Source organism: Thunnus maccoyii, chromosome 10, assembly GCF_910596095.1.
Source record: "Thunnus maccoyii chromosome 10, fThuMac1.1, whole genome shotgun sequence".
NCBI lineage: Eukaryota > Metazoa > Chordata > Actinopteri > Scombriformes > Scombridae > Thunnus > Thunnus maccoyii.
The window spans coordinates 4,832,650-4,859,616 of record NC_056542.1 but is presented as its reverse complement, the minus strand read 5'-3'; the positions used below and the strand labels follow the sequence as shown (position 1 = coordinate 4,859,616).

General features: G+C 38.4%; 1 protein-coding gene and 1 long non-coding RNA gene across 4 annotated transcripts; both read left to right on the top strand.

Moving 5' to 3' along the window:
* Nucleotides 1–622: 622 nt before the first annotated feature.
* On the top strand, nucleotides 623–3,354 carry LOC121906408. The gene is made up of 3 exons (XR_006098623.1): nucleotides 623–662; nucleotides 990–1,349; nucleotides 1,483–3,354. It is a non-coding gene; the product is annotated as an uncharacterized LOC121906408 (long non-coding RNA).
* A 2,625-nt stretch (nucleotides 3,355–5,979) lies between these two features.
* Nucleotides 5,980–26,657, top strand: LOC121906404. 3 transcript variants are annotated; one of them, XM_042425266.1, is made up of 5 exons: nucleotides 5,980–6,106; nucleotides 8,270–8,319; nucleotides 24,812–24,817; nucleotides 25,145–25,504; nucleotides 25,638–26,657. In XM_042425266.1, the coding sequence occupies exons 2-5, from the start codon at nucleotides 8,277–8,279 to the stop codon at nucleotides 25,847–25,849; spliced, it is 621 nt and encodes a 206-aa protein (XP_042281200.1). In that variant the 5' UTR covers nucleotides 5,980–6,106; nucleotides 8,270–8,276; the 3' UTR covers nucleotides 25,850–26,657. The 3 variants fall into 3 exon arrangements, with proteins under 3 accessions (XP_042281200.1, XP_042281199.1, XP_042281198.1); XM_042425265.1 differs by lacking the exon at nucleotides 5,980–6,106 and having other exon boundaries at nucleotides 8,236–8,319; XM_042425264.1 differs by lacking the exons at nucleotides 5,980–6,106; nucleotides 8,270–8,319 and adding an exon at nucleotides 15,729–15,864 and having other exon boundaries at nucleotides 24,762–24,817.
* Nucleotides 26,658–26,967: the final 310 nt, after the last annotated feature.

The following is a 26,967-nucleotide window of genomic DNA, read 5'->3' as shown; positions in this document are numbered from 1 at the left end:
TGTAAATTATGTTGGTGGTTTGGTGTTTGAGCACCTGCCCCTCTAAAGGTCTCTGTACAGCCCTGTTCATACACAATATAATCAATAGTTGTCCAGGCCCTACTTACCACTGTGGTATGCAAAGGTAAGACTCAGGGAGCACTAGCAAGGAAGCTAAAACAATAATCAACAATCAACAATAATCAGAACCGGATTGATAGGAAGGGATGGGCAAGTGAACAGACAAGGGCTGCGTTCAAGATCAGTTTGGGGGAAGTGTTTCCTAGTGCTCCCTACCACATGAAGAACCCTGAAATATTAACTGCACCTTCAGATATTGTAATCAACTTAACCTGCAGCATCTTGTAGCACAGTTACATTACTGCACACAGACACCTGAGAAAGGCTTTTAAAAACATGTTACTTGAACTGAATTCATAGAAGAACAAACTGTAGACTGACTGAGATCTGACTAAAAGTCCTTTGGTCAGTCATGTAGAATAAGGAAGATGAACATGAGCACATGTTGTGATGCATGAATGAAACCTGACTTATCTTTTCACAAGTGTGATGACTGAACTTTGACCTCATGTGTTGATGACTCCTCTCCTCTGTCTCCTCTCACAGGGAAAAGATGATCTGCAGGATCCTTCTGCTCATCAGCCTGACCTCCTGTGTCTGTGGTTAGTTTAAACCTTCAGTTTTACATAAAGATGAACAACAGAATAAACCTTCAGCCTCACAAACATATTTTATGACTTCCATTTTAAAATATGTCAGTGAAAACATTACAACTATTAAAGCTGGTAGATGACAGTTGGGAAGATCCTCTATCTTCAGTTATTGATTAGATTGTATTAATTATTGGCATCATGCATTACCTTTTTATACTCTTGTATCTTTAAACACTTAGCTGTATTTCTAAATATATATAGGTGGAGTTTAAGGGCTCAAATGTTAAAGTTCTTAGTTTGTCTGGTCCTCACTTTCCCTCTCTGTCTCCTCAACAGGAACATTTGTATTGAACGTGACAGAGACCTCCTACCAGGCAGAGGAGAACGACAACATCACACTGGAATGGATGTTTACAACCAAAACTGACAGTTCCTCCACCGTAATTATAATTATTTGTGAACTGTTAACTGATGTTAAACCCTTGGTCCTGTATCATCTATATGAGGGTGTTGAGGTCTCAGAGTTTCAGGATGGACAGTTTGCAGGACGAGTTCAGTGTGACAAAGACGCCCTCAGAGAAGGACGAATCAGACTTCATGTGTCCAGACTCAGGACTGATGACTCGGGTCTGTACGTGTGTAAAGTGAGAACAGATTATGGTCGGAACATAGGAAAAGGCTGACTCAATGTCACTGGTAAGATGATTCAGTAAAACTCAGCAGAACTATGAAATATGTTCCAACTTAATGTGTTGTGGTTATTTAGTTTTCTTTAGTGAAATGTTGTTTCTTCACATGAATGACACAGATGTGTTTGGTGTCTTTACAGCAGCGAGGGATTGGCCTGAACCTGAGACACCAAACACAGCGAGTCGGGAAAGGATCGGCCTCTACTGTGTACTGGGACTGACAGCAGCAGCTATATCTGTACTGGCTGTTTAGTCATTCACTCTCTGCCTGTTAAACAAGATTTATACTCGGTCCAGTGGTGGATTTCAGAAAACTTACAGTTTAGCAGATGGATCAGAGGAAACAGTTTGATTCAATTTTATACCAAAGACACAGAACACACAAGTTTCCCATTGGCTGGCAGGTAACCATAGCAACAACCTTGATGCTTCACGCACATAAATTACAAACTGTAAAAACTAATAATGGTTAAAACACATCCTGCCTTTATTTTCTCCAGTAAGTGGCCATGGTATCAGAGCCATAATGAACCACTGATATACAACAATAACAGACTTGATGGAGGAAACAACGTTCTTGATCTTTACCTTGTTTATCATTTTGATATCAGGACTCCTCGTTAAACTTTGTTAGATCTGAAATGTGCACTTTTTTCACTTTATTGAAATAATGCTGAGAGGCACATCTACCTCATAAATCACCTCATCTGTATGATTTATTTTCAAATGAAATATAACATTAACATTTATATCCTGTCTATCGTGTGCTTGAAGGTTGTAATGAAGTATTCAGGTTAAGACCATTCAGAGCTGCTTGTTCTCATGTGTTATGAACACTGGTGTTAAACTAGTGCCACACAGGAAGTGATGCGTTTGTTTATAATGACCACAACAATCTTTTCATCATGTTTGTTGATCGTCTAACATCATGAAAACTGTAAAACTCTGAGTTCTGACCTTCTTTCCAGAATTTATATCTTTAACTTCTCAACATTGATCTTTGTTGTTTTATTGTAATGTGTAATTGAAACTGAGATTTACTGTTGCTGTTTTTAATCCTGTCTGTTACAGTGAGCTCTTATTTACTGTCTGTTATTGATTATCAGTCTTTCACATGTATGTTTGAGAGAAAACCTTTGAACTGGAAACACTGGTATTAAGGATAAAGACCAGCAGAGGGAGCTCTTCACTGGAAGTCAGCTCATCTTGTTTAGAAATCCTCACCTGGCTGCAGGTTACAGCTGTGTGCTCATTTACACCTTTAGGCTCATTGAAACATAACAGATGTGTCACAGAGATCTGCTACTGTTATGTGTTTTATCTGTGATATTTGCTTAGAATAACAGAAACCAGCAATTTCTCTTAATCTCTAATATCTCAAACTACAACACTGGTGAAAGTGCTTTGTGGATGGACTGAAAATGACTTCAAATGTGTTCCAAGCTGTAAATGAATAGTGTCAGGCAAAGCAGTTTACTCCTTGTACCACAGATTAAATACCTTTGAATCACAGTGTAGAAGTTAATAGTCCAAATTCACCCATCCATGAATCTCACAATATCTTCTGTTTTTTTATTTGTAAACAAATTATATCAGACTTTGTGCACACTAAGTTTCATCCATAAAACATCACTGGTGGTGAATTGTGAAATGTAACCATTATAGATTATTTTAGTGTTTACAGTGGAAAAATAAGTTTCTTGTTCATGAATCTGCTTGGATACTGACCTGCACAGACACATTGAAAAAAGGAGGATCCAAAACATAAAAAACAAACAAGAAATGAATGTCTTTATGTTAGATTACTATATAAAGAAATTGTAGACACACATCCTTTTATCAGAAATGCAAGTTTTATATGTGTACAATTATTGACAGTATATAATAAAGTCATTGCAGACAGGAGGTGTTAATTTTGTTTTTAACACAATACTGCCACCTACTGGACTTTTTTGAAAGGTATTTTTTTAAATAGATGAATTAGAAATACTGTATGTTTGTCAACTATCTGTTTCATTTCAGACATTTAAGGTAAAATCCCTGTTTCATGTCTTTTCAAAAGTTTTTTTTGAATAAAATGACATTGTGTGATTCAACAAAAGAATGAAATAAATGCAAGAAATCAGTGCTGTAATTCCCTGTAATGCAAGGGTGGAATATAAAAAATATCTCTAACTTTACTGTCTATGTTAATACTTTGACAGGGGAGTGTGTGCAGGCAGGCAGCCGACTGTGGGAGGGTGAAGAGGGAGCTGAGAGACAGATGATGGAGGGGAGTTGGTGGTAGGAGCAGCCATGGGGGACAGTCCTCTGTGGCTGGGGAGGGAGAGAGCCTCCATGTGAGGTTCAGGAGGTGACTGGGGACCTTGCTGTTTGGGTCCTGGCTGTTGCTGCAGGATCTTGCTGTTTTCAGCCAGCAACTGCTCTCTGTCCACCCTGACCAGAGCTCTACAACACACAGTCAGAGCAATAGAAAGGACTGTGTACATGCAAGTAGAGACTAGAGACATAATTAATGTGTTATATCAGTTTGGGAAAAGTATTTGTGGTGGACCTGTTTGATATTGTTCCATGTTGACCAGTCTACATTTTAGTGTGAAGAAATCATGTGTGTTTGGGGGGAAATCATAGGATTTTGTTTTGCCTCTTTACTGCCACCTGCTGTCAAAAGTGTCAATAGTGCTGTCAAAAAGTGCAGTAATTATAAAGAGGAAACAGCTCCTATTAAACAATAATTTGCTGAATTATAAAATGACTTTATTAATAAATGTGATACATGTCCTGATCACATTTATGGATTATGCTAGTCAAGGCAGCAATATTTCTCTGAGCAGTTATGAATATATTTAGAAAACAGGATCCAATGACTCCCTGAACGTAAGGAAAACAGGGAAGAGAATAAATAGTAGAAGCTGGTGAGTGTTGGAAACGCATTAGATGGTTTGGACTTTTTACAGGCAATGTTGGACGTAAGAAAAAATGAAAATTAGATGAGTGTTAAGGAAATGAATAGAGAGAACCACTTCCTGAAGGAGTCTGAGTCTATGTAACCCTCTGGTAACTTGGGAACACTCTCTTTATTATATGGTTCCCCCGGATTGCCCCTATCATCCTGTAGATGATAAAAAGGTAAACACACACTTTACCTTTATATTTCAACATGACCACATCCGCAGCTTCTGTCTCTCATTCTCTCACTTACACTCTCCTCCATTCACCAGCTTAGAAAGACACAAAAAAAAACATACAAACACACACAATTAACAAAAGTCACTGTCTATTTAGAGTCTAAACTCAGAGAGAACAATTTAATTGCATAATACCAGGTAAGGCTTAATTTGAGAGTAATGACTGACTATCTTGCAATACAAGACACCATGCGCGTCAAGTGTCACAATGTTGATGAATAAATACCTAATTGTTGACTAATGTTAAGTTTAAGCCAAACACAAACATGCTGTACATACAGACGGGTGACAGATTAAAGGAAAAACCAACATAAAGTGTTTTAGTAAGGTGTTGGGCCACCATGTGTCACCAGAACAGCTTCAATACACCTTGGCATTGATTCTACAAGTCTCTGAAACTCTTCTGGAGCGATGAACACTATTCTTCAAAAAGATATTCCCTCATGTGGTGTTTTGATGATGGTGGTGGAGAGCGCTGTCTAACACCTCAGTCCAAAATCTCTCATAGGTTTCAATTGGTTTGAGATCTGGTGACTGTGAAGGTCATAGCATATGATTCACATCATCTTCATAGTCATCAGACCATTCAGTGACCCCTCATGTCCTATGGATGGGGACATCCTGGAAGAGACCACTCCCATCAGGATAGAAATGTTTCATCATAGGATAAAGGTGATCACTTACAACAACTTTGTATTGATTAGCAGTGATTCTTCCCTCTAAGGGGTCAAGTGGACCCAAACCATGCCGACAAAATGCCCCCAAGAGCATAACAGAGCCACCAGACCCCCTCACTGTAGGGGTCAAGCATTCAGACCTAGACCAGTTTTTCCTTTAATTTGTCACCTGTCTGTAGACACAAAAGCACATTTACACACACATTCTTTCTGTATCTGTAGTAACACACAAAGATCACAGTTTAATCTTTACTGAAAATGTTTAGGTAACATTTTGAACAGGACACAAACATTTACTTAAAACTATGACTTTTTGCCTTTGTTAAATTGATGGCACTAATAAAGTTCAAGATTATCTCAAAATTGTTTGATTTTGTGTCATTTTTATATCAGTATTTAATGGTGGCACTAATTACCACTAGAGCGCTCATTTTACCCCTACCTTGGAGTAAATTGTGTTATAGGACTAACTTTTTTGATGGGTGATTGTTCTAAAATCATAATAATTAGATAACTTGTTTTCATTTCCATGGATACACAACAACCTGAGGTATATATATTAAATATTATTTGAAACAAATACACTTTTATTTCGCAGTAAACTCATCAAATTTAAAAATTGGCTCATGTTATCCTGTTCCCCTCCACCCATGTGAGTCATGTGGTAAGAATATCAGAGTCAGAGCCAATCAGAAGCAGAGTAGGGGCGGGTCTTCGCAGACTGCATTATAGTACCACAGCTGTCATTCAGGAGGTTCACACCGGTACTTTACCGAATATACAAGAGTAGAGTAGAGAATATCCCAACACGGTGATGTTTCATGGAGTAATCCCGTCAATTCCTGGATTTTAATAAAGTGTTGGATTATTTGCACAGAAACGTGAGGAAAAACTCTCGGGTAAGGCACGTTTAATTTCACTTTTTCCAATGGGTGATGTTTTCATGTCTCAATTTAACGATGAGCATTAATATTGAGAGATTTGGTGTATAAAGTACACTCTGCAGTGTATCGTCGCTGCTGTTCCTCTCATGGGAGCCGTGTTTGTTTACTATATGCATCTCTACCACGGTATAACATTTCTATAGGATTTGTTTACATTTTTGTAGATATTCTCATCGTGAATGAGATATTATGTTAGAATTAATTGTATTGTTAGTTGAAATACATGTGAGACTTAGTATCAGAAATTTTGTATATGTCATCACTGCGATATTTAGTTATATTTTTATGGTGAGTCATTACATTTGCTAAATGCGCAACACCCACCAATCAGTCAACAGTCATAGAATATGCTATAAGTGGAACTTGTATGAGAAAGGGGAAGTCTCGGGGAAAGTAACTAACCGGGCGCACAACTTCACTCATGGTTGAAGAAGCTTTATTCCATAACAGCAAACTGTTAAATACTAGAAACATCGTAGAGTTAGTGTGGAGAACAGTAACACTAATCACTGTGTACCAGATAACATCTGTGGTGATTTAGAACACAATTTACCTAAACTTATGTCCGTAAACACAATGTCTCACATGCTGGGAACTCCGCCCACCTACCCCCAACAACTACAGTATTAAATCAAATAAAACAACTGGTAAATGTGTCTGAAAAGAAAATTAGTGGTTAAAGAAACAAGAAGAAGAAAAAGTTTAAGGAGAGAAAGAAACAGTTTACACCTGGCATTGACATGCGTCTTGAGTGACTGCTTGTGATCGGATCTCACTTCTCCGCTTTATATGCAAATAAACACGTACATAATTTCTGTTTGCAAAGACCAAATGTGTTGTTGTTTTTAATCGGCGGGAGGACCGGGGGTCCAAAGCTGTGTTCCACTTGTTCAATAACAGGATGAACAAATATTCCGTCTATTGATCTGCTCTAGCGCTGCGTCTGAACATATATATATCATCCAGCCTGCAGAGAATGTTGCCTTTGGCTGTGTGATGTTTATTAGGTGCCAACAGCACACACACACACACACACACACACACACACACACACACACACACACACACACACACACACACACACACACACACACTACAGAGCAAATCATAGTCCCCCCTCTGATTTCATCAGGTGGGGAACAATGATGTAGTTTGATTTGGTTTGTTGTAAGATTTCATGTTACATTGTGTTTGAATATGTGTTGCTATAATTCAGCAGATTATGTTGTAAATTATGTTGGTGGTTTGGTGTTTGAGCACCTGCCCCTCTAAAGGTCTCTGTACAGCCCTGTTCATACACAATATAATCAATAGTTGTCCAGGCCCTACTTACCACTGTGGTATTATACACTGTGGTGGTATAGTGAGGGAATAAATCAGTCCAATACGTTCTGGGTTCTCCTCATAACTTTAGTCACGTTCAAATACAGCTCAGTTAAGTCATCACACTTCTCACCCTTTTCTCTCCTTCTCTGCCCACCAAACTACCCACTGTCTGAACAGCGCCACCAAGCGGCTGACACTACAATATCACCCAAACACTGCATCACTAAACATATGCAAACAGGCAATGTTCAACAAAAACACAGTAAACTGATGTTTAACCTTACGTTTACACAACTTTTGCCCATAAGACACAACTTCACTCTTACATTAGCAAGGAAGCTAAAACAATAATCAACAATCAACAATAATCAGAACCTGATTGATAGGAAGGGATGGACAAGTGAACAGACAAGGGCTGCGTTCAACATCAGTTTGGGGGAAGTGTTTCCTAGTGCTCCCTACCACACGAAGAACCCTGAAATATTAACTGCACCTTCAGATATTGTAATCAACTTAACCTGCAGCATCTTGTAGCACAGTTACATTACTGCACACAGACACCTGAGAAAGGCTTTTAAAAACATGTTACTTGAACTGAATTCATAGAAGAACAAACTGTAGACTGACTGAGATCTGACTAAAAGTCCTTTGCTCAGTCATGTAGAATAAGGAAGATGAACATGAGCACATGTTGTGATGCATGAATGAAACCTGACTTATCTTTTCACAAGTGTGATGACTGAACTTTGACCTCATGTGTTGATGACTCCTCTCCTCTTTCTCCTCTCACAGGGAGAAGATGATCTGCAGGATCCTTCTGCTCATCAGCCTGACCTCCTGTGGTTAGTTTAAACCTTCAGTTTTACATAAAGATGAACAACAGAATAAACCTTCAGCCTCACAAACATATTTTATGACTTCCATTTTAAAATATGTCAGTGAAAACATTAGAACTATTAAAGTTGGTAGATGACAGTTGGGAAGATCCTCTATCTTCAGTTATTGATTAGATTGTATTAATTATTGGCATCATGCATTACCTTTTTATACTCTTGTATCTTTAAACACTTAGCTGTATTTCTAAATATATATAGGTGGAGTTTAAGGGCTCAAATGTTAAAGTTCTTAGTTTGTCTGGTCCTCACTTTCCCTCTCTGTCTCCTCAACAGGAACATTTGTATTGAACGTGACAGAGACCTCCTACCAGGCAGAGGAGAACGACAACATCACACTGGAATGGATGTTTACAACCAAAACTGACAGTTCCTCCACCGTACTTATAATTATTTGTGAACTGTTAACTGATGTTAAACCCTTGGTCCTGTATCATCTATATGAGGGTGTTGAGGTCTCAGAGTCTCAGGATGGACAGTTTGCAGGACGAGTTCATTGTGACAAAGACGCCCTCAGAGAAGGAGGAATCAGACTTCATGTGTTGAGAATCAGGACTGATGACTCAGGTCTGTACCTGTGTGAAGTGAGAACAAATTATGATTGGAACATAGGAAAAGGCTGGCTCAATGTCACTGGTAAGATGATTCAGTAAAACTCAGCAGAACTATGAAATATGTTCCAACTTAATGTGTTGTGGTTATTTAGTTTTCTTTAGTGAAATGTTGTTTCTTCACATGAATGACACAGATGTGTTTGGTGTCTTTACAGCAGCGAGGGATTGGCCTGAACCTGAGACACCAAACACAGCGAGTCGGGAAAGGATCGGCCTCTACTGTGTACTGGGACTGACAGCAGCAGCTATATCTGTACTGGCTGTTTATTCATTCACTCTCTGCCTGTTAAACAAGATTTATACTCGGTCCAGTGGTGGATTTCAGAAAACTTACAGTTTAGCAGATGGATCAGAGGAAACAGTTTGATTCAATTTTATACCAAAGACACAGAACACACTAGTTCCCCATTGGCTGGCAGGTAACCATAGCAACAACCTTGATGCTTCATGTACTTAAATTACAAACTGTAAAAACTAATAATGATTAAAACACATCCTGCCTTTATTTTCTCCAGTAAGTGGCCATGGTATCAGAGCCATAATGAACCACTGATATACAACAATAACAGACTTGATGGAGGAAACAACGTTCTTGATCTTTACCTTGTTTATCATTTTGATATCAGGACTCCTCGTTAAACTTTGTTAGATCTGAAATGTGCACTTTGTTCACTTTATTGAAATTATGCTGAGAAGCATGTCTACCTCATAAACCACCTCATCTGTGTGATTTATTTTCAAATGAAATATAGCATTAACATTTATATCCTGTCTATCGTGTGCTTGAAGGTTGTAATGACGTATTCAGGTTAAGACCCTTCAGAGCTGCTTGTTCTCATGTGTTATGAACACGTGTTAAACTAGTGCCACACAAGAAGTGATGATATGTTTGTTTATAATGACCACAACAATCTTTTCATCATGTTTGTTGATCGTCTAACGTCATGAAAACTGTAAAACTCTGAGTTCTGACCTTCTTTCCAGAATTTATATCTTTAACTTCTCAACATTGATCTTTGTTGTTTTATTGTAATGTGTAATTGAAACTGAGATTTACTGTTGCTGTTTTTAATCCTGTCTGTTACAGTGAGCTCTTATTTACTGTCTGTTATTGATTATCAGTCTTTCACATGTATGTTTGAGAGAAAACCTTTGAACTGGAAACACTGGTATTAAGGATAAAGACCAGCAGAGGGAGCTCTTCACTGGAAGTCAGCTCATCTTGTTTAGAGATCCTCACCTGGCTGCAGGTTACAGCTGTGTGCTCATTTACACCTTTAGACTCATTGAAACATAACAGATGTATCACAGAGATCTGCTACTGTTATGTGTTTTATCTGTGATATTTGCTTAGAATAACAGAAACCAGCAATTTCTCTTAATCTCTAATATCTCAAACTACAACACTGATGAAAGTGCTTTGTGGATGGACTGAAAATGACTTCAAATGTGTTCCAAGCTGTAAATGAATAGTGTCAGGCAAAGCAGTTTACTCCTTGTACCACAGATTAAATACTTTTGAATCACAGTGTAGAAGTTAATAGTCCAAATTCACCCATTCATGAATCTCACAATATCTTCTGTTTTTTTATTTGTAAACAAATTATATCAGACTTTGTGCACACTAAGTGTCATCCATAAAACATCACTGGTGGTGAATTGTAAAATGTAACCATTATAGATTTTTTTTAGTGTTTACAGTGGAAAAATAAGTTTCTTGTTCACAAATCTGCTTGGATACTGACCTGCACAGACACATTGAAAAAAAGAGGATCCAAAACATAAAAAACAAACAAGAAATGAATGTATTTATGTTATATTACTATATAAAGAAATTGTAGACACACATCATTTTTTATCAGAAATGCAAGTTTTATATGTGTACAATCATTGACAGTATATAATAAAGTCATTGCAGACAGGAGGTGTTAATTTTGTTTTTAACACAATACTGCCACCTACTGGACTTTTTTGAAAGGTATTTTTTTTTAAAAAATAGATGAATTAGAAATACTGTATGTTGTCAACTATCTGTTTCATTTCAGACATTTAAGATAAAATTCCTGTTTCATGTCATTTCAAAAGCTTTTTTAAAATAAAATGACATTGTGTGATTCAACAAAAGAGTGAAATAAATGCAAGAAATCAGTGCTGTAATTCCCTGTAATGCAAGGGTGGAATATAAAAAATATCTCTAACTTTACTGTCTATGTTAATACTTTGACAGGGGAGTGTGTGCAGGCAGGCAGCCGACTGTGGGAGGGTGAAGAGGGAGCTGAGAGACAGATGATGGAGGGGAGTTGGTGGTAGGAGCAGCCATGGGGGACAGTCCTCTGTGGCTGGGGAGGGAGAGAGCCTCCATGTGAGGTTCAGGAGGTGACTGGGGACCTTGCTGTTTGGGTCCTGGCTGTTGCTGCAGGATCTTGCTGTTTTCAGCCAGCAACTGCTCTCTGTCCACCCTGACCAGAGCTCTACAACACACAGTCAGAGCAATAGAAAGGACTGTGTACATGCAAGTAGAGACTAGAGACATAATTAATGTGTTATATCAGTTTGGGAAAAGTATTTGTGGTGGACCTGTTTGATATTGTTCCATGTTGACCAGTCTACATTTTAGTGTGAAGAAATCATGTGTGTTTGGGGGGAAATCATAGGATTTTGTTTTGCCTCTTTACTGCCACCTGCGGTCAAAAGTGTCAATAGTTCTGTCAAAAAGTGCGGTAATTATAAAGAGGAAACAGCTCCTATTAAACAATAATTTGCTGCATTATAAAGTGACTTTATCAATAAATGTGATACATGTCCTGATCACATTTATGGATTATGCTGGTCAAGGCAGCAATATTTCTCTGAGCAGTTATGAATATATTTAGAAAACAGGATCCAATGACTCCCTGAACGTAAGGAAAACAGGGAAGAGAATAAATAGTAGAAGCTGGTGAGTGTTGGAAACGCATTAGATGGTTTTGGACTTTTTACAGGCAATGTTGGACGTAAGAAAGAATGAAAATTAGATGAGTGTTAAGGGAATGAATAGAGAGAACCACTTCCTGAAGGAGTCTGAGTCTATGTAACCCTCTGGTAACTTGGGAACACTCTCTTTATTATATGGTCCCCCCGGATTGCCCCTATCATCCTGTAGATGATAAAAAGGTAAACACACACTTTACCTTTAGGCTATATTTCAACATGACCACATCCGCAGCTTCTGTCTCTGTCTCATTCTCTTTTTACCGGGCCCATCACCATGGTAACTGACGCTGAACAGCTAAAATGTTCCGGAGCAGGTTAACTTCAGAGGATCGGATCACAACCGGTCAATACTCTGACCACTGACCAATCAGATGACTGGAAAAAAGAGTCATCATTCCTACAAGATCTCGACATGGACAAAAGTCCTGAGTTTACAATAAAGTGACAAGTAAAAAAGAGCAAATATATATATATCTATAGGTCAGTGGAAGCATTTTATTGCTCTAGACTTTCTATTTCCACTCTGGTTTTAAAACAGAGCTTCTAACAAACAGAGAGATCGTTTGCGACACTATTCACATAATGATGATTTTAGCTGCATTTTAATAGTATAAAGTTTCTTTTATCCCCGGAGTGACAGCTGACAGTGTGGATGATTTTACACTCTGATTCATCACTGCAGCTCAGAATAACATGAGACAACTGTGTGATGATAACTGGAAATAAAAACGAAATATTATATTATATAATATATTATATTTATCAGAACAACAACCTGATCTAGTGTTAACTGGCTCCCATGATCATAAATGCAACATTTAATTCAGAAAGACTTATCAGTTATGAACTACTTTTCCACTCTTTACTCTCTCTTTACTGACTCTGATGACGTCGCTCGTGATTAACAACCCCGCCTCTTTCACATGAACGCGCTCGCAGCTGGAGTAGCCAGAGTTGACTGAGCAGCTTGATAACCGGCTTCGTAGTTCTGGTTTTCTGGACGGTCAATATTAAGTTCAGTGGAGCCAGGTAACGAAAAGATATCCTGGGTATGTTGAACTTGCTTCGTAGTACAGGCCTCCGGTCAATTCCTGGATTTTAATGAAGGGTTGGATTATTTGGACAGAAACGTGAGTAAAAGACTCGTTTTATTTTACTTTTTTCAATGGTTGATGTATTCATGTCTCGAGCTAACGATGAGCTTTAATATTGAGAGATTTAGTGTATAAAGTACATTGTAATTTTTCCCCATTCAGCTTCTTGCACCGGCTGTGTGACGTCATTCGCAGAAGTACTCTAAGGGAGGAGCTTAACCGCGGCCGAAATTTAACATCAGGCCATCTAGTTCAAGGCAGTGTAGAGATGGAATTTGCATGAAAAGACGAAGTCTCGGGGAAAGTAAATAACCGGGCGCACAACTTCACTCATGGTGTAAGATGCTTTATTCCATAAGAGCAAAATGTTAACTACTAGAAACATCGTAGAGTTAGTGTGGAGAACAGTAACATTAATCACTGTGTACCAGATAACATCTGTGGTGATTTAGAACACAATTTACCTAAACTTATGTCCGTAAACACAATGTCTCACATGCTGGGAACTCCGTCCACCTACCCCCAACAACTACAGTATTAAATCAAATAAAACAACTGGTAAATGTGACTGAAAAGAAAATTAGTGGTTAAAGAAACAGACAATATGGTGACGGTATTAATAAGTATTAATGAAAATCTTTTACTACTAGATTTTGATGAATTAAAATTGACTACAGTATCCAAAAGAAAGACAAACAAGACCAAACAAGACTACATAGTTTCTGTTTGCAAAGACCAAATGTGTTGTTTTTAATCGGCGGGAGGACCGGGGGTCCAAAGCTGTTTTTTAAATAGATGAATTAGAAATACTGTATGTTGTCAACTATCTGTTTCATTACAGACATTTAAGGTAAAATCCCTGACTGTGGGAGGATGAAGAGGGAGCTGAGAGACAGATGATGGAGGGGAGTTGGTGGTAGGAGCAGCCATGGGGGACAGTCCTCTGTGGCTGGGGAGGGAGAGAGCCTCCATGTGAGGTTCAGGAGGTGACTGGGGACCTTGCTGTTTGGGTCCTGGCTGTTGCTGCAGGATCTTGCTGTTTTCAGCCAGCAACTGCTCTCTGTCCACCCTGACCAGAGCTCTACAACACACAGTCAGAGCAATAGAAAGGACTGTGTACATGCAAGTAGAGACTAGAGACATAATTAATGTGTTATATCAGTTTGGGAAAAGTATTTGTGGTGGACCTGTTTGATATTGTTCCATGTTGACCAGTCTACATTTTAGTGTGAAGAAATCATGTGTGTTTAGGGGGAAATCATAGGATTTGGTTTTGCCTCTTTACTGCCACCTGCAGTCAAAAGTGTCAATAGTTCTGTCAAAAAGTGCAGTAATTATAAAGAGGAAACAGCTCCTATTAAACAAATATTTGCTGCATTATAAAGTGACTTTATCAATAAATATGATACATGTCCTGATCACATTTATGGATTATGCCAGTCAAGGCAGCAATATTTCTCTGAGCAGTTATGAATATATTTAGAAAACAGGATCCAATGACTCCCTGAACGTAAGGAAAACAGGGAGGAGAATAAGTAGTAGAAGCTGGTGAGTGTTGCAAACGCATTAGATGATTTTGGAGTTTTTACAGGCAATGTTGGACGTAAGAAAAAATGAAAATTAGATGAGTGTTAAGGGAATGAATAGAGAGAACCACTTCCTGAAGGAGTCTGAGTCTATGTAACCCTCTGGTAACTTGGGAACACTCTCTTTATTATATGGTTCCCCCGGATTGCCCCTATCATCCTGTAGATGATAAAAAGGTAAACACACACTTTACCTTTATATTTCAACATGACCACATCCGCAGCTTCTGTCTCTGTCTCATTCTCTCACTTACACTCTCCTCCATTTACCAGCAGGAAGCAGGATTTGGGGTCAGGGAGGCAACTACAGGGTTAACTTTGGGTTTTCAGTCCTTAAACGCTGTTTCACTTTTTACCGGGTCCATCACCATGGTAACTGACGCTGAACAGCTAAAATGTTCCGGAGCAGGTTAACTTCAGAGGATCGGATCACAACCGGTCAACACTCTGACCACTGACCAATCAGATGACTGGAAAAAAGAGTCATCATTCCTACAAGATCTCGACATGGACAAAAGTCCTGAGTTTACAATAAAGTGACGAGTAAAAAAGAGCAAATATATATATATTTCTATAGGTCAGTGGAAACATTTTATTGCTCTAGACTTTCTATTTCCACTCTGGTTTTAAAACAGAGCTTCTAACAAACAGAGAGATCGTTTGCGACACTATTCACATAATGATGATTTTAGCTGCATTTTAATAGTATAAAGTTTCTTTTATCCCCGGAGTGACAGCTGACAGTGTGGATGATTTTACACTCTGAGTCTTCACTGCAGCTCAGAATAACATGAGACAACTGTGTGATGATAACTGGAAATAAAAACGAAATATTATATTATATAATATATTATATTTATCAGAACAACAACGTGATCTAGTGTTAACTGGCTCCCATGATCATAAATGCAACATTTAATTCAGAAAGACTTATCAGTTATGAACTACTTTTCCACTCTTTACTCTCTCTTTACTGACTCTGATGACGTCGCTCGTGATTAACAACCCCGCCTCTTTCACATGAACGCGCTCGCAGCTGGAGTAGCCAGAGTTGACTGAGCAGCTTGATAACCGGCTTCGTAGTTCTGGTTTTCTGGACGGTCAATATTAAGTTCAGTGGAGCCAGGTAACGAAAAGATATCCTGGGTATGTTGAACTTGCTTCGTAGTACAGGCCTCCGGTCAATTCCTGGATTTTAATGAAGGGTTGGATTATTTGCACAGAAACGTGAGTAAAAGACTCGTTTTATTTTACTTTTTTCAATGGTTGATGTATTCATGTCTCGAGCTAACGATGAGCTTTTATATTGAGAGATTTAGTGTATAAAGTACATTCTGCAGTGTGTCATCGCTGTTTTTTCTCTCATGTTTTGACTCTACTATGGTTTGGTATTTTATGGCTCTCATCTGGATTCTATACATATTATCAAGGCCATCGAGTTCTGACGTTATACATGTTAACAAATTCAAAGTGAGGAACATGTTAGGTATTGTACTTGGGTAAATTGACGCGTATGCGTTGCAGGAAAGAACAACTTATTGTTTGTTAGAAGGACAGTGCTCGAAAGCCTAGTAGAATTGTAATTTTTCCCCATTCAGCTTCTAGTACCGGCTGTGTGACGTCATTCGCAGAGGTACTCTAAGGGAGGAGTTTAACCGCGACCGAAATTTCACACAGGCTATCTAGTTTAAGGCAGTGTAGAGATGGAATTTGCATGAAAAGACGAAGTCTCGGGGAAAGTAAATAACCGGGCGCACAACTTCACTCATGGTGTAAGATGCTTTATTCCATAAGAGCAAAATGTTAACTACTAGAAACATCGTAGAGTTAGTGTGGAGAACAGTAACATTAATCACTGTGTACCAGATAACATCTGTGGTGATTTAGAACACAATTTACCTAAACTTATGTCCGTAAACACAATGTCTCACATGCTGGGAACTCCGCCCACCTACCCCCAACAACTACAGTATTAAATCAAATAAAACAACTGGTAAATGTGTCTGAAAAGAAAATTAGTGGTTAAAGAAACAAGAAAAAGAAAAAGTTTAAGGAGGAAGAGAAACAGTTTACACCTGGCATTGACATGCGTCTTGAGTGACTGCTTGTGATCAGATCTCACTTCTCCGCTCTATATGCAAATAAACACGTACATAATTCTGTTTGCAAAGACCAAATGTGTTGTTGTTTCTGAACATATATATATCGTCCAGCCTGCAGAGAATGTTGCCTTTGGCTGTGTGATGTTTATTAGGTGACAACAGCACACGCGCGTATAGAAAGCCCTTTTAGCATCTATTAGATATCCTTGATATCAAACTTAAGTGTCATCTACTAGTTCAGACTTTGGCAGTACTAGTTGGACATTTTGTCCAACTAGTTCGCAACTTTGTCGTACTAGTTGAACAAAAACTCCTACTAGTTACGCTTTTTCAGCAACTAGTGACACTTTTGGCCAACTAGTTCGGACAAAAGCCGTACTAGTTGAGCCCAAGGCCGAACTAGTTGAGCCAAAATCCCAACTAGTTGACTTTTTTGCGCACTAGTCGACGACTGGACCCAACTAGTAAAGCTCAAAGTCCTACTAGTTAACTATGGCGCCGAAAAAAACGCCAACATGTTGACTACTTGAGCGCAAATACGCCTTACTAGTTGACTACTAAAGCTCAAAATGCTTACTAGTACTAGTAGTAGAAGCCTATGGAAAGCCCTTTGGGCATCTATTAGATATCCTTGATATCAAACTTAAGTGTCATCTACTAGTTCAGACTTTGGCAGTACTAGTTGGACATTTTGTCAAACTAGTTCGCAACTTTGCCGTACTAGTTGAACAAAAACTTGTACTAGTTACGCTTTTTCAGCGACTAGTGACACTTTTGGCCAACTAGTTCGGTCAAAAGCCGTACTAGTTGAGCCCAACGCCGAACTAGTTTAGCCAAAATCCCAACTAGTTGACTTTTTTGCGCACTAGTCGACGACTGGACCCAACTAGTAAAGCTCAAAGTCCTACTAGTTAACTAGTATGGAAAGCCCTTTGGGCATCTATTAGATATCCTTGATATCAAACTTAAGTGTCATCTACTAGTTCAGACTTTGGCAGTACTAGTTGGACATTTTGTCAAACTAGTTCGCAACTTTGCCGTACTAGTTGAACAAAAACTTGTACTAGTTACGCTTTTTCAGCGACTAGTGACACTTTTGGCCAACTAGTTCGGTCAAAAGCCGTACTAGTTGAGCCCAACGCCGAACTAGTTTAGCCAAAATCCCAACTAGTTGACTTTTTTGCGCACTAGTCGACGACTGGACCCAACTAGTAAAGCTCAAAGTCCTACTAGTTAACTAGTGTGCCGAAAAAACGCCAACATGTTGACTACTTGAGCGCAAATACGCCTTACTAGTTGACTACTAAAGCTCAAAATGCTTACTAGTACTACTAGTAAGAGCCAAAATGTCCACTAGTACTACTAGTAGAAGCCAAAATGTCCACTAGTACTACTGGTAGGAGCCAAAATGTCCACTAGTTACACTAGTGGGCGATTTTTGACCTTACTAGTACTACTAGTAAGGTCAAAATGTTTACTAGTACTACTGGTAAGAGCCAAAATGTCCACTAGTTGCACTACTAGGGTATTTTTGACCTTACTAGTACTACTAGTAAGGCTAAAAGTGTTTACTAGTTGAACTAGTAAGAGATTAAATGCCCACTAGTAGCACTAGTTGCATTAAATGCTAGTCAGGAGGCGGGACATTGTGCCTTCCTATTGGCTCTCCAGCAAGAACTCCACCCGGCCAAAATTTAACCCTGTAAAGCCTGATAAGTTTTCACTGTTGTTAACCGCCAGCTCTTTGCTTACTATCCATGCAGAATAAAGCATGAATTGATTACTATTTCTATTAACAACAATGAATCTAAAGGTATTCAATTGTTTTTCTGTTGTTTACTGCTTGACTCATTTTCCTTGTTGCCTTTTTAAACAACACAAAGCTATGTAATCATTTTCTAAAACAGAAAAGCAGCTGCTCTGCTTCTTGCTTTTTCCTTTCAACACGGTCACATGAACATTTTATCATTCATATCATATCGTCACATTATTTAGCAGTGGTGATGGTTAAAACCAAGTCACCACATAGAAATAATATACTATATTTTTGCTAATGAGCGGCAGTAACTCACCCAACATATACAGTAATGTTCAAAAATTAAAATCAAATGTGACTACTACACCTTGTTTATTAACTACATTATAAACAATGAATGAGCCTATATCAGAAAAATAAACTCTGTCAGGCTCACTTTGATCAACAATAAGCACATAACACCTATATGTTAGCAGCATGGCTGTTATTTATGTGACTCATTTCAGTTGATGTGACTACAGTGAAGGCGGTGAAATCATTTATCCAGGAGCAGCTGCAGTGCGCAGCGACAACCAGCAGGTGGCACATCGAGCGGTCCAGATGCAGTGTTTGTCTCTGGGGAATTGTATTTTTATTTTTTATAAACATGACTGTTTTTCCTACAATTGGAAGTTGTAAATAGTTAATTGAGAGTAAACTGAGGAGTTTAAGGGGACAGTAAACACATGTATGTAATCAGATTTTAAATATCTAATTGATAAATATGTGAAAATTAATTTTAACCATATTTTACCACCTCCCCAGTTGTTGACTCTACTCACATGGTAGCTGAGGTCCAGAGCTCTCGATAACGGTCGGTCTCATGTCTGAAGCCCCTTATGTTGCTGAATTATAAGCCTTCAAACATGCACCAAGGTCAAGGTTCAAAGGTCAATATTTCTTAGCAGGAGCCCTGTAGAACCTTCATACTGACATATGTTACTCTCCAGGTCGAGACCTTTCCAACGATGTGTTTGGTTTAACTCTACGTCAAAGTTTTAATTTTCTCATTTCACAGATACAAACCATCCCAGACCTGGTCTCAGAGACAACTTTGAAGGACTGAGATACAGTGCTGCTTGAGAGTTTGTGAACCCTTTAGAATTTTCTGTATTTCTGCATAAATATGACCTAAAATGTGATCAGACATTTACACAAGTCCTAAAACTAGATAAAGTGAACCCAGTTAAACAAATGAGATAAAAAACAACAACATTTTTTTCATCTTTTTCATTAATTAATTGAGGAAAATGATCCAACGTTACATATGTGTGTGTGGCAAAAGTATGTGAACCTCTAGGATTATCATTTCATTTGAAAGGGAAAATAGAGTCGAGTGTTTAAATCAACAAGACGACAACCAAGTGTGAGTCTGGGAGGCCCTGCCTTATTTAAAGAAGGTTTGTGGAAGTGTGTCATGGCTCAAACAAAGGAGATTTCTGAGAACATTAGAAGAAGAGTTGCTGATGATCACCAGGCTGGAAAGGGTTACAAAACCATTTCTAAAGAGTTTGGACTCCACTAGTCAACTGTCAGACAGACTGTATATAAAGTGAATACATTCAACACCACTGTTACCCTCCCCCGGAGTGGTAAACCAACAAAGATCACACCAAGAGCAGGTGTGTAATAGTCCAGGAGGCCACAACAGACCCCAGGGTAACGTCTAAGAAACTAAAGGCTTCTCTTGCAGTGGCTACAGTCAATGTTCACATACTTTTGCTTCACACAAATATCTTAGATTGGATCATTTTCCTCAATAAATAAACGAAAAAGATTTAAAAAATGATTTTTTTTGTCTCATTTGTTTAATTGGATTCACTTTATCTAGTTTTAGGACTTGTATAAATATCTGATCATGTTTGAGGTCATATTTATACAGAAATACAGAAAATTTTAAAGAGTTCACAAACTTTCAAGCAGCTATGTATAAAATGAAGCTTTTTTTTCTTTTTCTTTTTTTTTTTTTTAGGGGAAATAGTGACCAGAATGAGTCACCTTCAGAGATTATTATACTGCTGACAGTCTAGTACATTACTGTAGGCTTGGGTTAGGGTGAGGGTAGGCTACTACAGGGCCAGCCTGACTATGTTGGTGCTCTAGGTGAGATTTAAATTGGAGCCCCAAAAAGTGCAACAATAGTTCCACACTCGCACTAAAATGAAGTGTAACAATTATATCTCCAGCCCAGACAAATCCTCCCTGTTCTCTGGACAAAAGGCAAGTGGAGGTCAAGGTGCCATTCAATGAGTGTTTGGTGGCTGAACGACAAGTAAGGCTTTGAAAATCAACAGATGAAAACCCATCGACTGCTCAATTTCCAAAGCTGAACAGGAACAAGCAAACCTGTCAGTAACTCACTCAGTGCCCCTTCCCTTATTTGGTGCCCTAGGGGACCGTCTATGTGGCCTAAACCATGGCCGGCCCTGGGCTACTATTCACACAACCCTGATTATGATTCTTGGTTTTGGGATTTTATGTCAGTATGACATACAGCAGCTCATTCAATCAGAATCTGTTTTATTAGCCAATGCAAACATACAGAGAATGAATTGGTGTTTGCTCACAAAAATCTGCAACACACAAGAATGAAAATAGACAAAAGTAAGGTAATACTACTACTACTACTACTACTACTACTAATAATAATAATAATAATAATGATGATGATGATAATAATAATAATAATAATAATAATAATAATAATAATAATAATAATTAAGTCAATAAAGCAATATTAGATTTAAGTTGAAATTTTAAAGTCTATTTATAGAGTGGAAACCTGAAATGAAATATTGACTGTACAGAGCAAATATGGACAAAGAATTGAAGTGAATGAAATATATGAAAGTGACAAGAGAATAAATTATATAAATTAATAACAAATTATTATTAATTTAAATTAAGGGAAATTATTAACATAATTAATAAATAATTAGATTATGTAACAGTAAGAGGTTGAATGCTATACAGAATCTAAAGTCCAGTTTGATGATGGAAGTGAAATATAAAGTCCAGTTTTATAACCTCGTCTTCATCCCGTTTATAAACACACAACGTTGGAGGGTTTTATTGTTTTAAGAAAGATGATTTCATATTAAATATACTCAGCCACATATACTTGGAAATATATCATTAAACGAGCAACTTCACATTTTACAACCACAGGCTATAAAACAGCTTTTTCTAAACAGACATGGTGGTGTTTGGATTCGGGTTGCGGCGGACGGCAGCAGTTTGAAACGGAATGAAGCCAACTGACGGCAGACAGCAAAACCAGGAGTCGAACGCGCCCACAACACAATGCTCTTCCCTAGCCTTCCGCTACCACAACCTGACAGAAACTACTCTATTACTCAGAATCAGAGGAGAAATAATGATGACTGATGGCCTTAACACTAACCTATCTTACTGTTGAGTTACTGAGGACACGTTGGTGTTGTTGTGTTGAGAAATCTTAAAGATATCATTAAGACAAAACTTTAACACGATCACAGTGAGGAAAACACTTCCGGTCGGCGGGAATTCCGGTCAGCCAATCACAGAGCTTCAAATTCTGTTTACTGCGCAGTTTAAGGCTGATCGAGTTTATTATACATACACACATTATTTTCTTTACACTTCAATATACACTACAGTACGTTACCACCAATCTGCAGTATGATATAATGTCATACTGACTATATGTTACGGCTTTAGCTGGCGTCATCATCATAGTAACGGTATGTTGAGAAATGTTAAAGATAGCCTACTAAAATCGACAGTGAGGAAAATACTCATACGCGTCCTCTCCGGCCCCACTGGGCTGGTAATATTAAAATAAATAAAATCAAGGATAATATCTTGTGATTAAATGTTGAGTGACGTAGTTAAAAATTAATAACAAATGAGGAAAAAAAGCCGCTGCAGGTACAAACCTACTTCTAACTGAAATACATCAGTTTGAAAGTCGTGCAGAGTGTCACGGAAAATAACTAGATAGATTAAATTTCATGATTGTTTCATGAATGTCATGAGACAGACTGGCTCACAAACAAGACGCTGCAGGTTTACTGTGAATGATTCACGTCCAGCGCGTTTTGGAGTCAGTTTAACTCTGAATACTGAGGAGAACAATCAGCTTTCTTTCGGCTTCTGATGATCAGTCGGTTACAATTATTGGAGGGGACAAATTTACATGTTTCATATATTGAGGTCTAAACTGTGTTGACGGATGGTTGGTTTAAATATCATAATATAAATGTCCTTTATGAAATTAAGACTGTAATGTGTTAGTTTACTGTACGGGTCCAGCAGACAATATAACTTATAACTAATTCTCAGACAGCTTCACGGGGTTTCTCCGTTCTCTCTGCTTGTCGAGCATGATGAGAGCATAGACTATATTATAAATATTATTAATATATATCTTTATAAACAGTCTATGGATGAGAGACGGACAGAAGCTGCATCTCGACGGCTCGCATCTGCCACCTGCTGGTTGTTGTTCCGCACTGCAGCTAATCCTGGATCAATTATTTCAGCCTCTTCACTGCGGCCGCGGCATTGAAATCTTGAAAGTCTGTGTCGTTATTCCCAAACAGCTTATCTGAAGGGGCAAGCAGAAGTTCCCCCGTGTTACCAAGCAGACGCGGTGGAGGAACAGAGAAAAGACTTTTTAAAATTAATTCTCTGTAGTTGCAAATTTTCTACACATAAAAATATTAATGTTACATTTACTTTGGTTTTCATGTCGTTGTATGTTTAATCTACCAAAATGCATTCAATTGCCATTTCATGTTAATATAAAATAAACTAAATTAACAGGCTTCCTGAAATGAGTGCTGCTAAAACTCAAGTTACTATACAGAGCGGGCACTTTAAGAGGTCCAACACACAGTTTCTACACTGACCAATCAAAATCTTTGTCCCGCCTGCTTCATTTGCATGCAGTCCACTAGTACTACTAGTTGCCCAGTTTCCGTGTTACTAGTACTACTAGTGAAGCTCAAAATGTTCAGTAGTAGTACTAGTGGACATTTTGGCTTCTACTAGTAGTACTAGTAAGCATTTTGAGCTTTAGTAGTCAACTAGTAAGGCGTATTTGCGCTCAAGTAGTCAACATGTTGGCGTTTTTTCGGCGCCATAGTTAACTAGTAGGACTTTGAGCTTTACTAGTTGGGTCCAGTCGTCGACTAGTGCGCAAAAAAGTCAACTAGTTGGGATTTTGGCTCAACTAGTTCGGCCTTGGGCTCAACTAGTACGGCTTTTGTCCGAACTAGTTGGCCAAAAGTGTCACTAGTTGCTGAAAAAGCGTAACTAGTAGGAGTTTTTGTTCAACTAGTACGACAAAGTTGCGAACTAGTTGGACAAAATGTCCAACTAGTACTGCCAAAGTCTGAACTAGTAGATGACACTTAAGTTTGATATCAAGGATATCTAATAGATGCTAAAAGGGCTTTCCATACTGAGGAGAGCTTAGAGGTGTTGCTGTATACTCACCATGCAGTCACAGCATCTTGACCATTTGTGATTTCATCAGGTGGGGAACAATGATGTAGTTTGATTTGGTTTGTTGTAAGATTTCATGTTACATTGTGTTTGAATATGTGTTGCTATAATTCAGCAGATCATGCTGTAAATTATGTTGGTGGTTTGGTGTTTGAGCACCTGCCCCTCTAAAGGTCTCTGTACAGCCCTGTTCATACACAATATAATCAATAGTTGTCCAGGCCCTACTTACCACTGTGGTATGCAAAGGTAAGACTCAGGGAGCACTAGCAAGGAAGCTAAAACAATAATCAACAATCAACAATAATCAGAACCTGAACCTGATTGATAGGAAGGGATGGGCAAGTGAACAGACAAGGGCTGCGTTCAACATCAGTTTGGGGGAAGTGTTTCCTAGTGCTTCCTACCACACGAAGAACCCTGAAATATTAACTGCACCTTCAGATATTGTAATCAACTTAACCTGCAGCATCTTGTAGCACAGTTACATTACTGCACACAGACACCTGAGAAAGGCTTTTAAAAACATGTTACTTGAACTGAATTCATAGAAGAACAAACTGTAGACTGACTGAGATCTGACTAAAAGTCCTTTGCTCAGTCATGTAGAATAAGGAAGATGAACATGAGCACATGTTGTGATGCATGAATGAAACCTGACTTATCTTTTCACAAGTGTGATGACTGAACTTTGACCTCATGTGTTGATGACTCCTCTCCTCTGTCTCCTCTCACAGGGAGAAGATGATCTGCAGGATCCTTCTGCTCATCAGCCTGACCTCCTGTGTCTGTGGTTAGTTTAAACCTTCAGTTTGACATAAAGATGAACAACAGAATAAACCTTCAGCCTCACAAACATATTTTATGACTTCCATTTTAAAATATGTCAGTGAAAACATTAGAACTATTAAAGTTGGTAGATGACAGTTGGGAAGATCCTCTATTTTCAGTTATTGATTAGATTGTATTAATTATTGGCATCATGCATTACCTTTTTATACTCTTGTATCTTTAAACACTTAGCTGTATTTCTAAATATATATAGGTGGAGTTTAAGGGCTCAAATGTTAAAGTTCTTAGTTTGTCTGGTCCTCACTTTCCCTCTCTGTCTCCTCAACAGGAACATTTGTATTGAACGTGACAGAGACCTCCTACCAGGCAGAGGAGAACCACAACATCACACTGGAATTGATGTTTACAACCAAAACTGACAGTTCCTCCACTGTATCTATAATTATTTGTGAACTGTTAACTGATGTTAAACCCTTGGTCCTGTATCATCTATATGAGGGTGTTGAGGTCTCAGAGTCTCAGGATGGACAGTTTGCAGGACGAGTTCAGTGTGACAAAGACGCCCTCAGAGAAGGACGAATCAGACTTCATGTGTCCAGAATCAGGATTGATGACTCGGGTCTGTACCAGTGTGGAGTGAGAACAAATTATGGTTGGAACAGAGGAAAATGCCGGCTCAATGTCACTGGTAAGATGATTCAGTAAAACTCAGCAGAACTATGAAATATGTTCCAACTTAATGTGTTGTGGTTATTTAGTTTTCTTTGGTGAAATGTTGTTTCTTCACATGAATGACACAGATGTGTTTGGTGTCTTTACAGCAGCGAGGGATTGGCCTGAACCTGAGATACCAAACACAGCGAGTCGGGAAAGGATCGGCCTCTACTGTGTACTGGGACTGACAGCAGCAGCTATATCTGTACTGGCTGTTTATTCATTCACTCTCTGCCTGTTAAACAAGATTTATACTCGGTCCAGTGGTGGATTTCAGAAAACTGACAGTTTAGCAGATGGATCAGAGGAAACAGTTTGATTCAATTTTATACCAAAGAAACAGAACATACTAGTTTCCCATTGGCTGGCAGGTAACCATAGCAACAACATTGATGCTTCATGCACTTAAATCACAAACTGTAAAAACTAATAATGGTTAAAACACATCCTGCCTTGATTTTATGATTTCTGTGAGTGTTGGGACATGCTGGACACTTACACATTGATTATGTATGTATAAAGAGGATGAACATAAAGGTAATTATTTAAGTTGTGTATGATGGACACCAGGGTGTTTAGTTGGACTATTCATGTTAAACATTAAGTCATGTTAAGAGATGTAATGTTGATGGTATGTCAATATGACTGTCAACAGATCATTTTCACTGTCTATTTTTGATGAGAAAAGCCTCACACAGGAAAGAATAGGCAACACACCAAATCTCTAGATGATGCACAGCTGCAGTTACGCCTGAGCTGTGCGGCTCAGGTGCTACCAGGTGTGCTCCTGTCAGTTCCCCTGACCACTGGTGCTGGCAAAACAACTGGAGTTGGTTCCTGAGCGCGGCACTGCGGCTGCCCACTGCTCCTAGTGTAGAGGATGGGTCAAATGCAAAGGTCAAATTTCGTTTCAGTGTATGTGAGTGCTGAGACAAAAAAGAAATCTTGATCTTAACACAACCATCTGACAGTCATCCTTAATGAGGACTTATTGTGCTAATTAGGAGTTCCAAGCTCTTGTCAAATAATATTTCTCATCTATTTAGGGTGTAAGGTTTCCAAAATCTAATTTAACAATGCATTGCCTTTCCTCATGTACAGTTTATAATGTGTACATATTGTCAATAAATCCCTATTTTTATGAGAGAAAGTTTGACTCTTTTGCGTGTCCATCCTGATAGGTAATCCAACACAGTGAACAATGAGTTGTGATGTACAAACCTCAAACAAGTCTGAAATGAACCAAACACTCTACAAACTTGTGTTCTCTACTAGCACCTCTGTATGTTTTAACTAAGTTACAACTAATCACATATAATTTTTTGCATGTTGTTACTCTAAGTATGCTTACTGTTATGTATTTGTACATGTTCTATTGTATATATTTCATATATTTAATTACAACACAGAATCTGTAGTAAGAGTTCATGTGAGGCA

What these genes read in the sequence shown, in the direction of transcription:
- LOC121906404 (XM_042425264.1), top strand. Translation starts at nt 15,836, where the DNA reads ATGAAGGGTTGGATTATTTGCACAGAAAC. An exon ending in TGGATTATTTGCACAGAAAC is followed by an intron (nt 15,865 to 24,761) that starts GTGAGTAAAAGA and finishes CTCCTCTCACAG; the next exon opens with GGAGAAGATGATCTGCAGGA. An exon ending in CCTGACCTCCTGTGTCTGTG is followed by an intron (nt 24,818 to 25,144) that starts GTTAGTTTAAAC and finishes TCTCCTCAACAG; the next exon opens with GAACATTTGTATTGAACGTG.